This window comes from Strigops habroptila (assembly GCF_004027225.2).
Source record: "Strigops habroptila isolate Jane chromosome 13 unlocalized genomic scaffold, bStrHab1.2.pri S16, whole genome shotgun sequence".
Lineage (NCBI taxonomy): Eukaryota > Metazoa > Chordata > Aves > Psittaciformes > Psittacidae > Strigops > Strigops habroptila.
In genome coordinates this window covers 12,086,064-12,109,909 of record NW_022651054.1, presented here as the reverse complement: position 1 = coordinate 12,109,909, position 23,846 = coordinate 12,086,064, and the positions used below count along the sequence as shown (strand labels likewise).

Sequence of the window (23,846 nt, the reverse complement as noted above, 5' to 3'; positions counted from 1 at the left end):
GGGTCTACAAGGATGCTGGGGAGGGACTCTTCGTTAGGGACTGTAGTGGTAGGACAAGGGGTAATGGGTTCAAACTTAAACAGAGGAAGTTTAGATTAGATATAAGGAAGAAGTTCTTTACAGTGAGGGTGGTGAAGCACTGGAATGGGTTGCCCAGGGAGGTTGTGGATGCTCCATCCCTGGCGGTGTTCAAGGCCAGGTTGGACAGAGCCTTGAACCACGTGGTTTAGGGCAAGGTGTCCCTGCTCATGGCAGGGGGGTTGGAACTAGATGATCTTAAGGTCCTTTCCAACACTTACGATTCTATGATTCTATGATTCTATGATGTATTGCTCTTTTTTTGAGCATATTTCAGCCCCATCCAGACAAATAACTGTAATCATGCTGTGCTTATCTCACATGGTCTTGGGTAGGGCACTATGTCATACGATTCTTTATGTAGTAAAGACCTGGAATAAGTTTCTCTTCAACTTTCCAAGTATTACCAACTCTCAACGCAATGAATTCCTCAATGGTGCACACAGGAGAACACAACAAATTGTTGCTTTCAAGGACACCCTTCCTTAAATAACACACTGGAAGGCTAAGTGCCTATAGATTATCAGAACTGGTAAAACATGTCACCACTCAAAGAAAAGGAATAGTAGCATGGCTCCCCACAGTCTCCTCCCTTCCAAAAAGCAGATATGGCTAGGAAGATTCTGACTTGTTTCAACATAAGCCTGAATATCTCAACTGCATGGGATAACATAAGGAACTGCCCTGCAACTGAATCAGAGAAACACTTAAATTCTAACACTCTGTGGTGGGTATGTCATTTGGACAGATTATGTTCAGTTGTAGTTTCCATGGGAACATGTGCTTTGAGTTTTCATTACAGAAACTGCAATATACTGTTCTTTCAAAGGACTCTTGTTGACGCCATATAGGAAGGAAAGCTACGTGTGGCTACAGGAAAGCTTTATGGAGGTGAAAAGAATGAAAGTACAATTTATTACTTCCCTTGTCTTAGGCAAACTATATAGACTCCAACAGACAATTGAAAACGCAACGCTGCTTTCCCATTACTTACCTCACAAGATGAGGAAGTATTATACAGTCTATGTAGCGAAAGAAGCAGCACAAAGAAGTAAACAGTCTGAAATACTGAATACTGAACAGCAAGGCACCTGGTCCTTCTGACAACAAATCTCAAATCATGTGGCCTAAAAAACCACAGCAAATCAGTTCACTGAATAGAGTAGCAGAATCCATGGACATAAGCAGTAAGAAACGGGGAAGATGCCAAATTGCACCCCATTAGGGGTCTATCTGAACTAGAACCCTGACCCAAACATCAACCAATAGGAAATTCCACAGAAGAAGGTGCAATGAATCCCACAAATGAGAGCCATATTTCATGTATATATCTAGTGCTCATGATTGGCAGTGTTCTGATGCACACTTTCTGCTTCCCTTACCAAAAGATTCACTGAGTTGGGTTGTGCTTTTAAAATACATTTCCTGCTTCTGAATTGTTGCTGCTCTGCTGAAACCATCATAAATTTACCCCAATCTAATCCCTCCTCCCCCATTATAATATTGCAAGAGTTTTGGTTTTTCATTCCCACTAAAATGGAGATGGGGAGAGAAGTAAAAATAGTAATTTTGCATAGAATGGAAAACATGTTGTCAGCCAACATATCTGTTTGCATTTTCCATATTGGCTAGCTTAAGATCAGCTTGGTAAATCTGGTGCCTTGAAACCTGTTGTTTATTTTGTGATACTGTTATTGTAAGATCAGTAACCCCTCTCCTATGAAGAGATCAAATCAATAAAATGGAAGAAATATTTGGCAGTTTTTTCTCTCCTGTTTCCTGAATTATCTTTATTTTAAAGAGGCAGGGCAGTCTGCCTTCAACTCTGTAGATCAGGTCTTTGTTGAATTGTAAGGAACAGAGAGTACTGGTTAAGAGATAAATAAAATGCACATACTATTGTTTTTTTCTAAAAGGCCTGTGCTCAACTTTTGACTAGGACAGTCTACTTGCATTATCCATCCATTTAAAAAACTGAAACAGATACTTCCCACCCAAAACAACCTTTCACATGGCTCTGAGGGTCACTAAAGGTTCTTATAATTTATCCTACTAATCCAAATTTACTATCACGCTTGATGAGAACTAAAATAAAGGCAGATCATTTTACACAGTCTCATCTTGGATAATTATGATAGTTATAGCCAAAACAAAGAGGCAAAGCAACTTCCTCAAGCACACACAGTAACCATCTCCAGACAAAATTAACAATATCTTATGCATTTACAATCGGAGAAGTACTGTGCTTTTAGCCCTTCTTTTCTCTCTCTCCACAGTGAAGCAGAACAGCTGGGTCAGCTCCAGCCTGCATGCCCGCTCCAGCACTTTCCTTAGAAAGAAACTGCTTTGCAAGAGAAAAATGTTGCAATTATTCCAATGATCCTGCAAAGGAAAATGTGGGGCAGAGACGCAAACAGTGCCGAGGGCTCTGACCATCCACATTCTGCTACGTCACATGGCTAAAAAGTAGGATGGGTTGAAACCAGGTGCTTTGAATTAATGCAGAACAACCCTATTTTTAACCCTGAAATAGATACAACGCATCACGTCATCAGTAGCAAAGCAAAAAAAGGAATTAAATCCCATATGTTAGTAAGTGTCAAAAGACATGACCAGTGGTAGGTCAGAGACCTGTCACAAAGCTAAGGCTTACTTATAATAGCTACAAAAGTACTTTGATTATGTAATGTCAACTAGGCAGCAGCTGAGAAAGCTACTGTTTAACAGAAGGTCATGCCAACATGGCTTTCTCAGGGTTGTAACACTGCCTGAACTTTGTGCCTTGCCCTCAGAGTAAAAAAACCCAGCCAAACCCACCAATTAATAAATTGCATTTTTGTCTGAACCATTATCTACTGCTACGTCTTCTGTCAGCAGTCACCACAGATGAAGGGTTTATGAAGATGTTTTCTCCACCTACTCTGGATGTCTGGCAGTGCCTTCAATGCACTTTCTTTTACTTTCACTTGTCTGTATATCAGATAAACCCTATGCACAGAGCAGCTGGCTCCAACAGCTTCATTTGATTGGCAAGAACTGAACAACAGCTATAGAAGTACTGCCCCATTTCCTAGTTTTTGTCATGTTCTCCAGCCTGTGCTATTGCTGAGCTGTCCCTATGACTCGTATGGTGAAATTCTCTTCTAGTAGTAACTTTTTTTTCATGCGGCTTCCAGATCAGAATGTCTTTTTCAACAGAGGCACTGGCAGGAATGTCAGGCAAACCAGAAAATTAGTCTTACTTTAACCATCAATTCTTATGAGAAAAGGAACAGGGAATGAGATTGTTTAATGACATAACATATTATCAGGATAGGCTGTTTTGGGCAGTGCATAATAATTAGAGTTTGGTGTAACTAGGTCTCATCATAACTGAGTAGTAAACTACTATTCCAGTTGACACTACAAAGGCTCTCACTTTAAGAAATACTTTCACAAGCCCAGGTATCAGAGAAAGAAAAATAAAATAATTATACAGTCACTAGAATAAATCCTTTGTGAACGAAGAACCTTAAATTACAAAAGGATCTCAAGGGACTTGTATTTAAATGGAAGGATTTCACATCCACTGAAATAGAATGCAGCTTAGGTGTAAAGCACAGCAACGATTTAACTGCACAAAGGTTGAAATATAAAACCATACCATGGAACATTTGCTGGCCATTAGCACTCAGGAATTTTTGGTTTATGATATATCCAACAGACAGGGTTTCCAGACTTACAGGCTTTGCAGGGGAATCTTCTGACCCAGTGCCTTGCATGAACTCAAAAAAATCCACCAGTTGTTCCCAATTCACGTATAAAGCTTCTGCTTCAAGAATCACTGTATCTGAAGGGTTTACTTCAGATATCAAAGCTGGTACAACGTACCAAGGCAAGGTTTTCAATTTGAAAAGCAGCCTAACGGAATTATTCCACCTATGACACTTATTTAGAGTTCAACTTTTCAAGGTAGCCTTAGATAGGCCTTAGTTACAAAATTTGTGCCTAACCAGCAGGATTTTCAAGTGCACAGTTAGGCTTTATACTAACTCCAAGTTAGAATGCAGAGCAGGATATATATTTTCATTGAAACAAAACTCAGACTTGGGGTGAGCAGAGAGCACAGACTCCCTAGTTTGGACTGTCCCTCACCTTAGCTTTTACTTCAGTCAATTCCTGAGCAACAGCCAGATTTTCAAATGTTTCAGTGAAGCCAACGCGTAGAAACCAACTCTCTGCAACTCAAGATCAATTGTTGTTTTTCAAGCACTGATTTCATCAGATTCAAACTGATTTGCATTCAAAGTACACCATATTTGAGCTCATAAAAGTAAGGGGCTGTGTGTATCCTACTGCGCAGAACAGGTTCCAAATTATACAATTCTCCAAGCTCCAATGAATAGAAAACACTGCCATTTTACTATATTAGCTTCCAGCTTTCAATTCTGAATCCTGAAAAGCTTTTTGAGGTACCCTAGTGAGGCTTGAATTCATGTCTGTATGTGTAGCAAAAAGAGTAAATCCAATGTGCATTGCATGCACGTACAGATACACACTGATCAATTCCTTTTTTGCATAAGATGACAAGATACTTCATGGCTGTATGATTTTATCAGAGAAACAATATCTGAAGATCTAGCCAAAATTCAATTAATTGCAAAAATAAATTGTTTAAAATAATAGTCAAAGACGTGGAATTTTGCAAGTGACACTTCAACTAAAGCAGTGGTATCACCTTCTAACCCCTCTTTAACACAACTAGTATCACAAAGCTCATATATAAGAACCATTTTTCTTGGTAACCTTCTTTACTCCCACACTTGCTAAATATGTCTGTGCTGTTCAGTCTCAGATGACTTGTTTTTAGCATGTTAGAACATTGGTATTTCAAATCCTCTTGAGCTGTATGAGGAGAGAATGCTTAAGAGAACAACAGGTAAGGAGAGCTATGAAAATAGGCACTGTACCTAACTGGTGAGATCTTCCATCCCCTAGTGGGTATCTCTGGTACCGTGGGATACTGAATGGAGGCAGGAGGTGGAATCTTTTCTCCAGCAATGGTTCAAGTCTGCAGGCAGAGGGGTCAGCAGAGTGAAAGAAACTGTACACTTGGCTGCAGGCTGGGCGGACCTGGCATACTTGGATGAGAATGAGACAAAGAAAGGGAGTTCAATATTGCCCCTTTACAATTTTCAAGGAGCCTATACAGAAACATGGTTAATATTGTCTTCTTTAAACTACAGACTAGCACACATCTGGCCACAGGAAATTTAACCAAATTGTTTGCTATTTCATATGTAAAGAACACTTCACTGCAAAGGAGTTTAAAGACACATCACAATCTGAGATGCAGGCATGCAGCAGACATGGAGACCAGTAAGAGACATAGACAGAAGGATGGAAAAAGAAGTTTAAAAGTCTTGTAAATATGTTATTAAGCATTACAGCTATGATGCTCAGCATTTCAAATATTTACCAGCAAAATGGTTTGATGGGCCTGTTACATCCAGAGGACTTGAATCTAGGTGACAGCAGGAGCAGGTGACAGAAAGCACTGCAGTTTCTGAAGTCACCATATGGTAGCTAATGTATAGCAATGAGGTTGGTCATACTATAATAGTAAAGCAATGTTCTTGATTCTTGCTGAAGGTGTGCAGCTGCTGAGGTTTTTCAGCTGCCACTGTAAATACAAATCTGAACATTACTTACTTGGCTAGTAAGGCATTCTTTTAACTAAACACACAGCACCGAAGCATAACTTGTATCAGATGGGTGATCGCACGAGACTGACAAGGTCTGTAAAATGGTCAGTGTAGTCACTTGTCACCACATCACAGTTCAAACACACTGAATCTTGCACTGTGAGCAAATCAATTCATTATAGGCTCATTAAAATTAGTACCATTTGTATAATACTGTATTACATGTTACAACAGCCAGTTTATTAACTACAAGAGTAAAGGAATGACTGAAGTATTTATAAAATATGTTTGGGAATATTATGTCTGCTCCCCATGAACTTCATGCAAGCAAGACTTGTTTTCAAACCTGCTGTACTATACAATAAACCCTAGATGTTCTTTTGATAGAATTACTATTTCCTTGTGGTGGTAACAAAAACCTAGTAATATGTATGTTTTTCCTTAGAAGACATGTTTGGTACAGCATTGTTCCCATGCAGAAGCCAAACACATGCTTAACTGAAAACTATGAAGAAGATGTTAGAGTTCTAATGTAAGGTGTCATGGAATATTAGACCTAAGGAGTCTATGTTAAGTGACATCTCTCACCAGAGCACTCACCATGGAATTTAAAAATAATAAAAAATCAAAATCACACTACTTAGGTTCTTTCTCATTTTCAAGAGCCACTGTCAAGCTATTTGTACATAAGCAAAACTACACTGAGCAAACTTGATGCTGTACATCTTGCTCTGCTGCAGTCACAGAGAGTCACTAAGCCTAAGAGCTACATCAGAAAACACTATATTCTTATAGTTTTTTTCCATGTGCTTTCCAGATGGTTGCTGGAAGGACTTTAAAAATTCATGTTATGGTGCTTGTTGCTATTAATGGCATATAGTCAGTGTTATCAAGTTCTAGGCTTAAAAGATTGATACTTAGTTGTGATAGCAACACTGCCATACTGAGCAATAGTATGAGCAATACTTCGTTTTGTTGTCTTCTGTATGAATGTTTGTTCTATAAAAGCACAATATGTTTCTTCTCAAACTAGTAAGAAATGAACCTTTCATCGATCATAGTAAAAACCTTCTCAAGATACTTGATGATGAACCACATCTACCAGGACCACTTCATCACATGCGCTCTGCGCTAAACTGTCTGGGAGACTTAACTTCATGTCATGAAGATGTCAATACTCATAGCCTCTCAAGAAATGCTCTGGGACAAATCTTCCAGTAAGGATATATCTATATACAATCCAGTTCTGCCAAGCCATTAACTTTTTTCTTCTTTGGACATGCAGTGTATATTGTATTTTGCATTCACTGAGTCACTCTGAGGACAGTGCAATATCTCTTTAATTTTGGAGGATTTTTGCCACACAAATTGAACCATGCAGGTGTTTTGGGGGGCATTAACTGAAGCTTTGTGGGTTGTTGTTCCTCCCCCACCCCAAGCTCTCTTTGTAAAACATTTTAAGATTGTTTTCAGTGGCAATTACCAAGTTTCCAGCTGCAGGATAACCAAGACCTACTTCTGATGTCTGTTGTATGTTGATCTTTCTAGAAACGATGACTCTGTGCATCAATCAGCACACCTGGTAGCAGATGAAAAGAAAGTAGAAGATAAGACTGCTTACTGAAGACACCATAGAATCTTCTCCCTTTCCTACTACCAAATAAATAGGAGCTTCATGCCACGTTTGTCCCTTTCCCACCATTAAGCCAGCCATATGCAAAAACTACGGCCTGTGAGATTTTTCCATGAGGCACCTTTCCACAGTTCTCCAGGAACCACTATCAAGTACCCTTTTTTCTTAACATATTCTCAAAGTAGGGTACAAAATGCACCCATCAATGTAATGTGCTATTAAAACTGAGTAAATTCTCTCATGTATTCTACTTAATTGCATCACAAGAGAAGCAGAAGGAAAACACCAGCAAGACTGCAAAGATCTGAGACTACTTTTGATGGCTTTCTTCAAGCTGTATTTTGCTCTTAGTATTTGCCAGAAAAAATGGAAACAGATCACCTGTGTAAGAGCACTTAAGTGCAGCAGAAATTAATTTTTTTTAAGAAAAGTAAAATTTTCTTTCAGAGCCCAAATAATGTGGAATACATTCTGTAAGGTAAAACATTGCATTGTGTTATAATTAAAACTGTATTTTGGCAAGCCCATAACTTTGATGTATGTATGTAGGGATCTAGTGCTTACAAAGTAGAGCAGAAAACTGGGTATTATTCTACTGAACTACAGCTTCCTTCCCTAGTGGGTAGTATATTGGTTTATTCTTTCTTTCTCATCATGCCTAATATTAACTGTCAGAGCCAAACATAAAGGAAGTGCTTAATGTAATTAAATCGGTTGCCTAATTTCACCTTCTAATACTTCTTGTACAGGAACTTTTTCTGCATATGTCTGCCTTCTGCATACACACAGAAGGCAGACAAAGCCAGGGATGCAAACAGCAGGGTTATGAAAGTTGTCAGCAGAGGGCAAATTATGGTATTTAGTGGCAACAAGAAAGCATATCCTCAGAGTTATCGGTTGTTTGCATACCCCTTTTCCAACTTGGCAAAGGAATACAGCACATCATGCTCCAAAGAAGATTATTCCCTACCACTGTAGCACTTAACAGCACTAGTTCCTGGTAAGAGCAAGTGCAGAATACCCTACGATTACAACCATCCTAAGGTAGGACAATGCCACTTTTGGGCTGTAACTAAATGCTTGTGATATATTTGCAATTCTAAAAAACGTTGACATTTTCATAGGGTACCAAACCTCTTCCAAGGATAATCAGCACACAGAGAGTGCAAGAATCTAGCACAGACACACAAATGATCAGTACTTTAGAAAATAAGATCTGAGCCTAGACAGTGGGAGGCCCACCGAAGAGAGTGCTAGAGGGTAACCAAGAAGAAGCGTCAAGGAAGCAGTAAGGGACCAATAGAATATTTGACAGGAGAATTAAAAGGCATTTGGCAAGGAAATAAAAAATTGGAATGAAGATTTGGTTTTAGCCACACTCTCACTAGCATAACGACTCACCTCTGTGAATCCAACATTACTTCTAAAGGGCATGTTTATATGGCCAACAATTACTTTTAAATGTAATTGTCACACTTTTGAATATATAAATGCTTTCATACGCAGCACAGCATTCCAGGGGAGGAGTGCCTGGAGAATTACACACAAAACCTATATCACTTCAGAGCAATCGCTCTTGCAAAAAGCCACAATTCCATTTACTTTTCACACATTTTCAATACATGTGTATAATCCCTTGAAGTGAAATGTGAATTTCATCTATGCTCACCAGGACTGACTGATGGGAGGGCTTACCACACATAGTAAACTGCTGACAGCCACCACTGGCTACTCAAAAAAATGTGTCAGTGTCTGCCACTGAGTACTCTTGTGCCGTACACTGTCAGTATTCTCTACTTACTGTGCAGTACCTGGCATCTGCTAATCAGTATTTGTCCTTGAAGACTCTAAAAAGGTATCTAATGAAACAGATGCATGCTCTGTTTCATGTGTGATTCCAGATTAAATGTGTCCATTCTGATTCATTAAATGGAAACCACAACATCTTGCAAAAATACAAATTCTAGCTCAAAGAATTTGAATCCATGCACGTAAATTAATACTGACAGATTTTTCCTCATGAAGTCCTAGAAAAAAAACACTGAACTCCCTGCCCCAAGCCCCCAGCAAACCCCCCACCATCTTCAGAGGAAAGTGTTGCTAATCTCGTAAAGAAATCCCCAAGACAGAAAAACAAATTGCAGTGCAGTTTTCAATGTCAGCCATCATATATGTAATTTTTCTTCACTTCCCTGACAGCTCTTTCACAGAAGCAAAAAGCCTTTGTTTGTGGGAAAAGATATATGAATTTCCATTCTCTTTACCTAAGCTTTGGGTTTTGGTTTTTTATTCAAACAAAACTGAGTTCTGTTAATATGATGAATGAAATGCAAAATGGGAGTTTAATTATGCTCTCTTGTAAGGTCATGCAACTTGCTAAAAAAAATCCTACTGGATTTCTAAAGGCTCTGAAAGACATGGATTTGGTCATATTTTTAATTATGGCAAGTAAAATAATTCTCAGTTTATATGACATTCCACTTTATTCCCACAATCAAATGTGACTTTGAAAACTCAGTCAAATGACATTACTCAAAAGTCTGTAAATGGAAAAGAAAAAACTGGGAGTCCTGAATTGTTGTCTCTTCTCACTATTGCAACTGTTTTTTCCGCCTCACCTGATAAGTGAACTTATAACTTCTTACAAAGACTGGGCTATCCAAACCTCATACAATGAAAAAATACATACTGAATTTTGCAAAGTAAAGTAAGCTCTTAGTTTAACAAAAAATTGAAAAAATCCAGATGTATTTAGAAATAAAGCAAAAAAGTCTTGTATGTGTCTAATCACTAGGCTCTGTTACCAGAAAGGGAAAAAATGTCTCACAACGAACACACCTGAGGGCCAAATTTACCCACAAAGCCAGACATGAATAAGATGCAATGCTGAACCAAGCACTGATGTTATTTTTGGCATCTTTTTCAAGGTCTGATCCTTGGTGAGGTGTAAGCTTCATGTTATACGACATGGAATATATGATTAACAGCAGAGCAAAACACATGCTACTGTAAATGGGTAAGCAGTGACACCCCTGGAACAAGCCTCATCACCTCAGTACCTACCTACACTAACATTCAGATATTTTAAGGGAAGAAACTTACCTCACTCCCCAGTCTTTAAGCAGGCTCCTTTATTTACCTCCTTTCACATGGGTCTCCTTGTTTACTAAGGTGACTAAGCAGCCTGTATTCTAACCCCGGAAAGAGCTTACCATCCAGGCCAGGCAGAACAGTACTCCTCATGGCCAGCACCAAACCAAGCGGCGATCCAAAGAGGAAGAAATCAGACACCTCGAACTCAAATCGGCCCAGGTTTACTTCTGACAGGCTGGAATTCACAGGCGGAAAGTCTGCACCATCTTTCAACACACTTGAGTGGATGCTAGGCAAACAAAATGCAGATTCAACAATAATGAAGAGGGCATCCAGAGAAAAATCCCATTCCCAAAACAGGCTGCTTATAAAGCTCTAGCACCTGTATCTAGATCCAAGCAATAAACCTCCAACTGTAGATAGATATTGCAGTATAGCAGCCACTTAGCATGACTTCCAGTGCGGCTATTCAGTAAATTTACCACCTTCAACATGCAAGAGTTTTCTACAGTTATTCTGCAGAATACTTAATGGTAAGTTACTTAAGGACTCTGAAGATTGCAGTTTACCTCCCCTCCTTTTTAGCAGTACAGATATATGTAAACTTATTCTGAAACTTCTCCTACAAATTCTAACTTACTCAAGTTGTATAAGGACAATTAGTATTAAAAGATTACAGTCATTAAGTATATTACATGGGTACCTAAAAAGCATTGTTCTAATCCATTCCCTGAGCTATGAACTAGAATTTCACTACTTTTCAGCTATTTATTGCAAGTTAAAATTAATTACGTTTATAGACATCTTTTAATCTCTTAACTGATTTAAACACTTTCATTTACTTTGTATGCCATACATGCATGAGGTAAATACAGATCACCTATCCCTCACTGACAGAGAAAAAACTTGTCCCTCATTTAGTTTTGCTGGAGATGAAATAACTACATTCAGAAGCAGAAAACCAGCATATACACCTGCTGTCCAGTCATGAGACAGAGCAGAACACGCCTCCAGCACATGCAAAGCCTGACTGAGAGATGCTGACCATGCTGACTTCAACCAGTGCTCTGAAGCCTTCGTGAGTTATCTGCACACTACACTCTGCATCAGTAGCCAAGTATGGATCAGAATCCAGACATCCTGAAGATTGGTCCCAAGACACCAGGCTCAATCTGAGAACCTATCTGAGGTTCCTATCTGAGGCATTCCCGTATAACCTGATGCTACTAACTGAAACTCCGCAGGCCAAACTTAGGTCCCCTTCAGGGTCGAAATGAAGACAGACAAGAATCAAATCCATCATCGGCACAGCAGTTAAGAGTTACCTCTCTGTGCTAGAAGCACTTGGACAAAAAGCACAAGCTGACACACTGAAACGCAACCACAGTGTGTAGGACAAGGACATTTCAGTGTGAAAGTGCAATCTTTGTAACTTCGTTACTCACAGTGACACACCACCTCTAAACTGCAGTAAATGAGCTTATGGGGGGAAAAGTCTTAATGATCTTACAGAAGTGTCACAGAGAGAAAGAGAAAGGCTTGGAATCTCTCTATGTACAGGGTTGGGTCAGAGGATGACATGGTTTGGTTTCATTTATGGTTTTTTCCCCCTCTCTTTACCTTACTAAGGACTTTTTTATCTTGTCTTTAGCCTGTGTTTGTTCAACTATTCCTCAGTAACTTAGCAACAGCCTAAAGTTTGAAGAGTCCAAAATTTGAATGGAAGATAACACTTTTCTACCTGCTTGCTGTAGTACAGCTGCATGTAAAACTTTCAGTTTAAAATTATAGATGCATATGAAATGAAAAAAAAAAAAACCCAAACCACAAAACCGTGTTATCTTTGACTTTTAATTATCCTGTGATCCTCCAAGTCTGAAGTGCTTTACACACACCCACATAAACATAAAAATAGTACCCCTATGCAAGAACCTAAAAGCGAATGACCAAAAAAATCTTCATGTGTTGAGTCACATACAAGCAAAAAACAAACATTCTGCCTCAGAGGGAAGACACTCTGCAACATATCGATATCCAGAAAGCCCAATGGTTCGAAAATAAAAGCAGAATAGTCAACAAAAGCAAAGTGCATTCAGTCAAAGCAAGAAAATAAAATTACCTTAACTGCTACTAACAGAACTGCCACACTTGACATAAAGCATAGTAGTAAGTCTGCGCTATACTTAACTGTAGAAGAACTGAAACTTCAACACAAAATAGGACTTCTCCCTCTGCATCACTCTCAACGAAATAAAGGAAATAAGATGATGCATAGAGGAAAAAACCCGAAGAATTCTGAGAAGTAAAAAACCAAATAGCCTAGTACAGGAAGAAACAATGAGACAAAGGGAATGCTTATGGTCCCATCAAAGCTGTGTTTTAAACATTGCTTAGGATCCAGGAAAGCTAATTAAGTCAGATTTCCTCTCCCAACCTCCTACTCATTTAAACTAAATATTTATGCAGGTTTTTTGTTTGTTTTAAGGCTGATCCAAATAGCTCATAGACCACTGGGAACACCTAAAGGAATTATCTCACTCTTTACAGAATAATAGAAAGCCTGTAAGTGAAGTCGGAGGGATCTTTGAAAAGAAAAATGTAACAGAAAATTAGAATTATAAAGCATTCATCCATCTTGATTTGTGTGGGTTGCACTGAAGAAATGGAAGTGCTTGCATTCATTTCTTTCATTATTGCATTCATTCAACATTCAGTTGTGAGAGTTTTGTATATTCAAAACTCTCTCAAGTGAATAAAGATTAAATAAAAATCTCTCCATGTGTAAGTAAGTTTATACCGGACCCACTATGTCTATGACTTTCTTTGAGAGGTATACAGGGATTTTAAGGAAACCGCCAGAAACACCACGAACAATAAAAATGATTATGTTGCTCTGGTGCCACCAGGCTCCATTCAATGGCAAGCCTGTTTCTTTTACTCAGTCATCAAACACGAGTTACCTAGACAGGAAGGCATGATGCTGGGTTATAGGATCACAGTCATAGGTGGATGAATCACTCTGTTTCCGAGGCAACGGCTGCCTTGGCTTCTCATCCTCCATGATTCCCGAGATATCAATATTGCTTTTGCTCAGGCGTTTGCTGCCACCCAGACTGGAGTCCTCTGCTAAGAGGGGATTATCCTTCAGAGAATGAACAGAGCAAAAGGAAGACTTAGACAGTGACCAAAATATGACAGAGCTTATATGAAATGGCTCCATTTATTACAGTTGACCTCACTTTATCCAAGAAAGGGTTGAATGGGTTAGACTTTCTGCAGCAGAATTTAAGGAAAGAGTTGAAGACTAAATTTCCCTGTTAAGACATATAGACTAAAAGCTGGAAGGAGAATCAGGAATTTGGGGGTGGGGAGGAGTAGCATAAAAGCTTCATCCCTTATGGCTTCATCATTCCTAGAGAACTACAAATATCATAAGGTAATCAGGAGGGATCTTACCTGAGCACACAAAATGCCCATTACAACATTAATGCTCCATAATGTTCCACGGGTGGGGGAACTGATTTTTTAAGAATGTGAACTTCTGTGGGATACGAGAGGAGACCAGTGGTACCATGTCTTTAAGGTACCCCGTAAAATAGGAAATAGATTTATCATTCCTTTCCTCCAGCACTTCTGCAGCTTGCACCAGCATCCTCCCTAACATACCCCTATTGCCCCTAACTTTTATTCCTGCATCCATTTCAGTAGCCAGTGCAAATGCTGCTTTTCAAAACAAATGCCACTGGACTGAATTCCCCCATTCGTGCGTGAGATCTGGGTGCATGAGGCATGCGTGGTCTGGTTCTTTCTAACAACGGTGTAATCCCATTCTGTGTAAATCTCCTTCTATTCAGATCAACAAAATAAGTCTGAAAATGCCTGACATCTATTTTTACAAAACTTTAAAGATAGAGAACATCAACAAGGCATACTGGGAGAACAGATACAGTTAAACCACTTCTAACTGCATAATCATTGGGTTTCATCCATATTCTACAAACTCTTACAATGCTGTACTTGAATTCATGAGATGGTATCATACAACTACCATCAGCATCTCAGTAACTTGTAGAAGATTAGTTTAGGATCAGCATGTTCACAGATAATTATTCCTGTGATGGTACAATGAGAAAACTTAACATGCATGCAGGAACATCTTTCTGTGTTTCCTAGTAATGCAGTAAAATTCACATCACGCCAACTTTCATATTAAAGTTGTGGTAAGATTTAGGACCTTGCGTGGCATAATACTAATGTATCTACAATGTTAAAACTACTTCTTGTAGTTGTTACTGTGAACGAGTGCAGAGAACTATTTCACAGGGCCAGGTAGGAGGTGAGGGCTCCTGCTGCATGTTGGAGCTGCTGTCCCCACTGCTTTGTGTGCTGGAGTGCTGTAAAACCAAAATAAAATCTCCACCCAAAATACATGCTTCCACTGAGTTCACGCCAGCTCCAGCTCCAGCTCCAGGCTCTACTGTGGTTTTTATGTGACCAGGCTGACCCTGACTCTATGCAGCTTGCTTTGCCCTGCAGTTTACAACCTTACACTGAAGCTCTCTTATAACATCAGTCCTTTTTAGCAACTCTCTCTATTCCAGAACACCAGTGACTTTTCAAAGCCAAAATTCCTATAACCACAGTGTTTCTCACAGAATAACTTCAGAGGTGAATTCTCAAGAACATAACTGAACAACATTTCTTTATCTGCTCATGTTTCATTGATTATCTCAAACTGATACAGCAGAGGTGTTTATTTACCTGTTAGCCTTCATGATGAGTTCTGATCTCTAGCTTGTTCCCAAGCAACAGTGCCATGAAAATTCAATATATTTATGATTTTAAATTGTAACTTGCATGCTACAAATATCCTGCAACCTTTGCCTAAAACTCCAATTTGGTGTTTTTACTGTGAATAAATTTATTAGAGTGCATAAGAGTATTCATGGTGGCACACAAAATGGATGTGAATCCACATACACACAGCAGAAGACTGAACCAAAGCCCATGAAATGCACTGACAAATCCAACAATTTAAATGGGCTGTAGGTCAAGCTCTAAAGCACCATAACATCAGTGACTTCCGAAAACCCTCTCAGTGCTGTCAAGGCTCAGTTTCATCAAAACCCTGGTGACATTTTAAGGCTCTCTTTGTTAAAATCACATGGCAGATATGTCAACATCTTGGCTCTTACTACTTTTTAAAAAGTAATTTCTGTTAATGGATTGAGAGAAAAGGTGACAGAGCAAGAAAGCAGATGCGAGGAACTCAACATGATGCAATATTTTTGTTTAGGTCTCTTGATTGCCTGGTGGTCTCAGGAGGAAGGCTGGCTGTTAGAAAGGCATAGAATTGACAGTAATGTACAGCCAAATGTTTTCACTTTAGTTACACCGATGTTTCTACACAGTATTTAAGAATTAGCTTGTGTCACCACAGAACTAAGAAGACATTATAGGACTGGAAGCTACTATCTTCTTCCCTGAAAGCTAGCAACAATTCACCTTTGTCCTCTAAGCTTCAATCACAGATTCTCCTTGCAGAGGGTGTGCTCTTCTCTTGTGTCATAAGACAATCTCAGGCCGAATTTTGCATGAGTTTGACATTAAGCTCCCTCTTCTGCACTGCTATCATCAAGGTTAACCTAGCATACCTAGCATTTCAGTTGTGCTTGTTGATTAACTGGAGAAGACTTTTCTGTTAAAGACAAAGTAGAATCCTAGCTGCTTCCTCCTTTTTTTTTTTTTTTTTTGTTTAAACTCTAGAATAAAACCCATCACCCGAAGCAAGTTAATAGGACATGGCATTATTGCACTGCTGAAGACGCCTTCATTTTCTTTGGTCAAAATCAACACATTTTAAACTTGATTTTCTATGGGTAAAATTCAGGTCTTTCAAAACACACATGCCACTGGCAGTTCAATGAAAGAAGAAAAAAGTAGTTTTAGAAGGACAAGGTATTAGATCTCTGTGAGACAAACCTAGGGAAGGTCATTGGAAAATTGGCTAGGCATTGTACAAGAGAGTAGGACTCAAAGTTGTTTTTTCCCTTGTTGCATACAACTGTTCCCCCACACTCCTTTACATTTTCTCCACCACTGCTCACTACGCCTGTCTTCTCAGACACAGCATTATGCCAGGCATTACACTGCTGAAGTGTCATTGGAACAGTCTTCACAATTCGTAACAGCAAATGCCCCAAGTGAAAACAGACTTTCTCATGCTCACTACTTTTAAGCAATTTGCAAAGAGTGTAAAATCCAACTAGACAAAACAGAGGATGTGAGAAAGAGTTCAAGGCTTAACAGATGAGGACTGAGGCATGATGGATCAAGAGACTTGGCAAAAGTCACACATACAGACTATGGAAAACATGCTAATTGAATCTATTTCTCTGAATCTATATAAAGAACAAGTTCATAGATCATGTATTTCCCATAACCTCACTCAGTACTGGAGCACATTAGCAGCCCTGTGCACATGGGGTGAGATTTCATGTCAAGAAGAGATGTTGAAGAACCTAACCTGTTCTCCGGAATTATGTGGTGAGTTGCAGAAAAATGCAAGACACAAACAGCATATGATCTATGAGATGAACCTTCCCACACTGTTCCATCTATATAGTCTTCCATAGCCAAGAGGACCTCCTGGCTTTTGTGACAAATGAATAATTAATTATTCCCAAGAACAGGGAACCCAGGAACTATAGTTAGTGCTAGTTCTGGAGCTGTTCATATGATAGTCCCCTAAAGACTGATTTGGGAACAAATTCATTTTACACATTCACAGTCTTATAGGGAAACTATAAGACCAGGAAAGTCAAAGGAACTATACTCCGTCAAGCCTGATCCCCACTCTCAGACTCACCAGCAGCCCTTGCACAATCAACTCCACCATAGGACTGGGATCCAGGAAGACCATTTTTGCATTTACTCTGCTTGCAATGCACTGTCGTCAGTGCCGCTGCTATCAAAGGCTGACTGCTGAGAATCCAGAGCCATGTTATTAACAGTGAGTCATTCTCTTTCCTTCCTGGAAACATTTAGAAGATATCTCTTTGCTCGAGAGTACTCACATACTCTCAACATAGCTGTCGTACACACATAGCTCTCAACTGAACCAAGCCGGATTGTATCACTGAGCCCATTTTTGAGGAGAGAGGAACAAAAGAATCAAGAGATGAAACAATTTGGCCAGGGTCAAGAAACCAGCAAAGAACAGAGTGTGGGCACCTCATTCAGTGCCAACTCTAATACAGCACCCCCCTTTCCATATCCGCTTGAGTCTGAAGTGCATAAGATTAGTTGAACTTCAATTTTCTTTTAGTGTTGAACGTAATACTGAAGCTTGCATGTTAGCATCACTTTTTTTAAAAAATGTGCTTTTACTATTAAAAAGTCTTTCCTGGATCACACTTAGAACTAATCCTCCCTTCCCTCCAAATGTAGCACTCATATAGACAGTGTTATGCTCAGTGGTCTATTCACAAATCCTCAGGGGACTTGCATTCCTTATCAGGAAGGAGGCATTCTTTCACCAGTCACTAAAGCTTATTCTTGAACACGTTAATGCTAGACTACCCCCAGGCAGTAGCATAAGGAATTCCAGACCCTATGTGAACAAATTAAAACAAAATATATAAAAAGAAAGATAAAAGGACCTGACAAAAACAGGAACCTGCCAGAGATCACTGAGAGGATATGTTTGCATCTACAGCCGGGATACAATAAAGAGCACTTGGTAACCCTACTTTAAAGATTTACAGATAAAGCCTTCACTAATGATTTCTGTATATCATAAAACTGAAGCTGCAAACTTAAATTTCAGACAGCAATTTTCTGATATATGAGCAAAATCCCATGCTATCATGGCAATTTACCAAATCCTTAAATTTTCTCTGGTTTATATGGAGCTGATTTCCTCCAGGGAATGAATCTATACAGGTTCAGCTGGGTGTATTTTTTCTCTTCACCTGGATGCTGCTGATGCTTCCCCTCCTGCTACTGTTCCGACTCTCATCAGCTGTATTAGAATTATAGCAGATGGCATCAAAGCCCAAAATTCCTCCAATGCAGTCACCAATGAGGCACACCTGAGGAAATAAAAAGATTTTTTTGGGACATGCAGCAAGTATTTTAGAAGAATCAAAAAGCATCACAGCACTGCAGAGGAGTTGCTGTCTTTACAGCCTTGTTGCTGGTTTTCTTTACACCTTGGTTCCTATTGCAGCTGAAAACATGTAGCCACTTTCCCCCATTTCCTTTTATCTCCAGATATATGCTGTATGCCAAGAATATCTGTCCTCGGGACTATTTTGACCAGCTGGGAGTGGCTGCTTGCAGCCAGATCCCAGCTTGAAAAGTCCACCTCACTGCACAACCAGTCTCACAAAGACTTCAAGCCACTTACATTTCCTTCAGAGTCATATAGGGAAGAGAATCTCAACAGATTAACACCAGACTGGTACTCCCCTGTCAGGACAAGGGAACAGAACTTTTAAATGAGGTATTAAGCAGAGAGATTCACTCTTGCTTCACAGTTAATATAAATATAGAAGCTACCTTCAAAGTATGGACGTGGGAACTAAAATACATAGAGTAGTAAAATTGGGAATTCAATAGTTAGAGTAATTTTATGGCACACTAGAATCTACCTCCCAAGCCAATTCCACTGAACACCTCCCCATCCCAAACAAGATGATTCTTTCTCCCTGTTCCCATGCCAGCGTCTGAGGATAAGTAATAGCTGTATTACCTTTCTCCTTGATAACAACCCCCATGGTTCAAAGGATCCAGCAACCCCCTCTCTCCAATTCTCAAACTGAAACAAATGCCTCGTCTACTGTTCCCAAGTCCAATTAATTTAACAGAAGACATCACCTCTTCTTACAAACCTTAACTTGCTTCTAGCCTTAATTCAGCTTGGCTACAACACTAAACTACAATTTTTGGATGACAGGATGTTGTGCATGATTTCTTCAAAGTGAAGCATGTTAGGAAAAGTGAGTGCTTCAAGATGCATTTAGAGAAAAACCTCAAAGTTCTCTTACTGCTTCTCCACATACCACCCTCTTTTAATTGAGTACATTTCTTGGGATAAACCATTGAAAAAAAATAAAATAAAATATCAAAATACATTAAGGTAACATCTCTCCTAAGACAATTCTGGCTCTAAAGTTGTATACAATTCAACAGCATGCTGATTTACCCTCAGATTTTCAGATCTGTACACCACACAATAACATCCACAAACAACTGAAAATTATATGATACAGGTAATCTTAATAAAATTAACAGCACATTTTGTGCAGGATTAATAGTATATCCTTCAATTTACCATTCCATTTCTAATCCTCATTATTATTGGCATTAAGGTAATGGAGTTAACTTGTTCCAGATACAGTATAAAACTAGAAAGGTAATCTCTTATCTAATGAATTTGCAATATAAATGGACAGAAGAGATCAAAATATGAAAGGATTCACACAGGGTGGGGGTCAGGTTATATGGCATGTATTTTGAAAGTACAGGACTTATTCAGAGGTAGAGTTGAGATTTACAAGGACCAAAGCAAAGCACTGTAGACAGCACAGAGAATTCACTTCCATTTTAACAATGCTGGTAATTGTGGATAGTGAAAATTCCGTGGAGCATACATGGGTCATACAGACCTTTCCAGTTAAAATATTTACATGGTTTGTAAAACACGCCACGTAGACTTCTTTGTAACTTCTTTACTGTCAATTGTTTTATTACTACTGTGGTGGAGGCAAAAAAAAAAAATAGTAATAGCTAAATATTGGATTCCTTATGCTCTTAGTCAGAGATGTCCCAACTTTTCTATCAGCTATAACAGATGCATGAGAAACTCAGTAACAGACTGTTATTTGTCTTGGGCTGGCATGCTTGTTCACTGCTTAGCATACCACACTTAACTGCACAACTAAGGCTCTTACACTTTTACCAGAATTTATAGCAATATTTGGTAAGAGCTTATGGGTCAAACTAATTGTGGGAGAAGGTATAGCATCTTCTACCGACTGAGTAAGTCCAGGTTAGATACTGCACAGGATTCCAGAAGTGTCTTTCTCATGCTGGACACTGAGAAGGCATTTTGCATAGATCATCCTACGCTAACATTCATTCATCATGTCTTGCAGTATTGTCTCACACCCATAACTCAAAGTCTTCAACACAATGGCTTGAAAAGAAACAGCCTTGTTCTGAAGGAATTTTACTTTGATGTAAGAGAAAACAGTCCTACCTGTCCATTAAAACCAGCCCCATCTGTAGATTTGAGAAATTCATTGTAAACTTGATTGGCTCTACTGATCACCATGGCAACTGCATCCTGGTACTGAGGGGATGAAACAGCCAGCAAGGGCAAGGCAGCCAGTGGGATGTGGTCTTCACTGCTGCTGAGACAGCTCTCATCGTAGCTGTAGGGATTTAGGCTAGAGAAGGAACATGCTATCATCAGGAAAAATGAAAGAGGCAGCACACAGCATTAGAGCATGAACAAGTTGCTTATTAACAGAAATGGGTTGGGCTATTGCAGTTCACAATGAGAGACTACAGGAAGAATCATTTTCTCACAGAATTCAACTGCTTAAAAAAAAAGATCAGTTACTGCTTTATGTGAATGAGATCATGCTAGAAGGCATTTCTGTAGTTAAGAATACTTGGTGCATTTTTTTCCACATAAAAGTAGACATAATTTAGAAGAGCAAAAAGATTATTCCATTTCAGCTTTTTTTTTCCCCCATATAACAACTTACAACATCAAAGATCAGGATCCAACCATCACAATGGAATATTGCTTCCTAGAACACAAGTGTAATAGATTTATTTTTCAAAAGCATATAAAAACATTTTTCTCAGTGTCTCATCTTTTCAAAAAGATGGAACAAAGCTGTACACATTCTGAAATCATATGTGTATGTTTGCATACTAACACTTTGCAAAAGGAGTGGCTCGACTGAAAATGCAGGCTTAAATTTGATAGGTTGTCAGCTTTATTTCAGCTTGGATGTGCACCCTGCAAGTTGCCAGGTAAATCTGCCAGTTGTGTTTTGACTGATTTTTATTGATAAGTGGGGAAAACAATTCACAGAGAGCCAAAGATGCAAGGCACATTACTGTGTGCCAGAATCTCTCACAGTAAGTTGACTGTCCTTTAAAGATTAAAGGAAAGTCAGAAGTATTCAGCTTATCAAAAGTTTATCCAAAGCTGCAGGTACGCAACTTCAATGCTATTTCGTATTCACTTTCTTTAGGAACTTCATGAGCTATCACAATACTAAAAAGCAAGCTGCCTGAAATGGAATTAGTCTATGTGTTTTCTAAAACCTGCATCCTTGAGACTATTCCCGGGGTAATGGAAGAACAGAAGACTTGCAATGCTCATGTATGGAAGCTGGTCTGTGTTCATGTCCTGAGCCTCACTGGCCATTTCCACACTTGCCTCTTGCTGAAGCACTCCAGTGATTTGTATTTTTCATCCAAAGTAGTGTAACAGTTTCTATGTGCTGGAGCTCAGGTGCTCTGCCAAGCTGTGTCAATGTACCAATAAACACAGCTTCATTTTGCCAGCTGATCAGATCACCCAAGTGCACAGCAGATGTCGTTATGAATACTAACTCTCAAAAATGAAAAACGAACCTTAAAAAACTACATAAAAAGGCCTCATTTACTACAACAACTGGCAGATAACACCTCAGAAAGGGAAAGGGAGAAACACAAAAGCAAAAAAAAATTAAGTGAATGCATATGTTTTCACAATAAAAGTAAAATGCAAACAATATTCACAAGAGAACACCACAAAACAGAGTCAGTGGGGAAAACACCCAAACTAACAGCTCTTTATTTTTTGTGGGTAAAGGAACATAGATCAAACTGAGCAATTATTGTCTAGACAATTCATCACAGTTAACTGGCTTAGAAATGAGGGTCTGGATTTTTCAATTCCAATGTATTTTATTGTAAAGGTTGCAACCACAGAGACATCTGTTGTTACTGTAGACACAACACAAAAGGAAGAAAGCTCCAGACCACTGAAAGACTGTATGGAAGAGATGAAGTTGTTTATCATAGGGGACGTACTAAGGATTAGTGCTGAAGCTAGTAGGTAAAATACCAGTGCTGGAGCCGAGAAGCCCATCTTGTTATCTTGATATATTGGCAGGACACTGTGGGAGGCCGTTCCCAAAGCACCAGCTTGTAAACACCACACTTGAAAGGCTGGAGATGGACAGGGAAATCAGAAGGAAGGAGCTGAAATCACTAAATATAACAGCCTGACAGATAAAGTCACTAGTTTTAGAACCTAACACCTCTCTGAGAAAAGGCAGCAAACAACCAAGCTGCAAGACAGAACTGGTCTTCCATGGTGGGTAAGAGTAAACCTTGCTCCCAGGGAAGAAGTGATTGATGGGGCAGTGGCATCTGCCAGCAGGGATAACTGAGACTGCACCATGGAGATGGGGGAGAAGGGGTTATTCAACCCCAGGGGGAGGAGGCAGAAAAGGAGGAACAAGGGAATAAAAGCATATTCTGAATGCAGAAAGCATCTGGCTAGATGCAGATCAAGACAAAATACTGATCTCTCCTCAAAACTTGCTCAGGCCAGAAGTCCCTGACCATGGCAGAGGTGAGAAGAAAAAGCAGAGGGGAGATCAACCCATATGGTAGTACTTGTTTGAATAACTGTCATACAACAGTTTTTGACGTTACGGTTTAGCTACCTGCATTCTACACTGACAGTCCTAGGGACCTGCTATTGCTGTTTCTGAATGCCAGCATATGCATTTACCACTTCCACTTTCACGATAAAAGAAAAACAAGGAATAGAAAATACGCAGATCATAATGACTGAACTTCGCCATACACTTTCTAATTAAATTATAAAAGTATTTTAAAATTGATTAGGAAAATGCAACCCCAAGAGCTTCCCTTGCAGGACCCACCACTGCACAAGGAGCAGGCAAGGGCCTGAGCACTCTAAAACTCATCCAACAAAACACTTTCATCTCATCTGATTATTCATACGCTTACTTTCCTATTTCAGTGCTTGCTTCCTAAATGTAACTTTTGGCCTTTTTTTTCCTTCTCTCTCCTGTTCTCCCCTCCCCCCAGTTCACAATTACTATTTTCCTGTTTGGCTAATATTGTAATTTAGGAGCTCTCGTCTGAGGTGTGAATCAATGTATGCTCATCAAATCAGATGAAGGCTATATGAAGGCTATACGAAGGCTATAAAAAGCCTACCAGTTGATCCACTCTGGGATATTTTCTCCCTGAAAAGGAAGGAGATGGCTCTCAAGTCATCTAGCTGGAACAAGAATGTGCCTTAGTTTTAA

The 23,846-nt window shown here is 39.3% G+C and overlaps 1 protein-coding gene across 1 annotated transcript in view; it reads right to left on the bottom strand.

The window, feature by feature from the left end:
* Positions 1-23,846, bottom strand: part of PITPNM3 (PITPNM family member 3) — a 75,534-nt gene that overhangs the window by 19,608 nt on the left and 32,080 nt on the right. The window contains exons 6-10 of the mRNA XM_030472960.1: positions 20,753-20,942; positions 18,462-18,581; positions 13,449-13,630; positions 10,608-10,777; positions 5,028-5,198 (exon numbers count right to left, since the gene is read on the bottom strand). Of these exons, the coding sequence (XP_030328820.1) occupies positions 5,028-5,198; positions 10,608-10,777; positions 13,449-13,630; positions 18,462-18,581; positions 20,753-20,942 (833 nt within the window). The remainder of the gene's footprint in view (positions 1-5,027; positions 5,199-10,607; positions 10,778-13,448; positions 13,631-18,461; positions 18,582-20,752; positions 20,943-23,846) is intronic.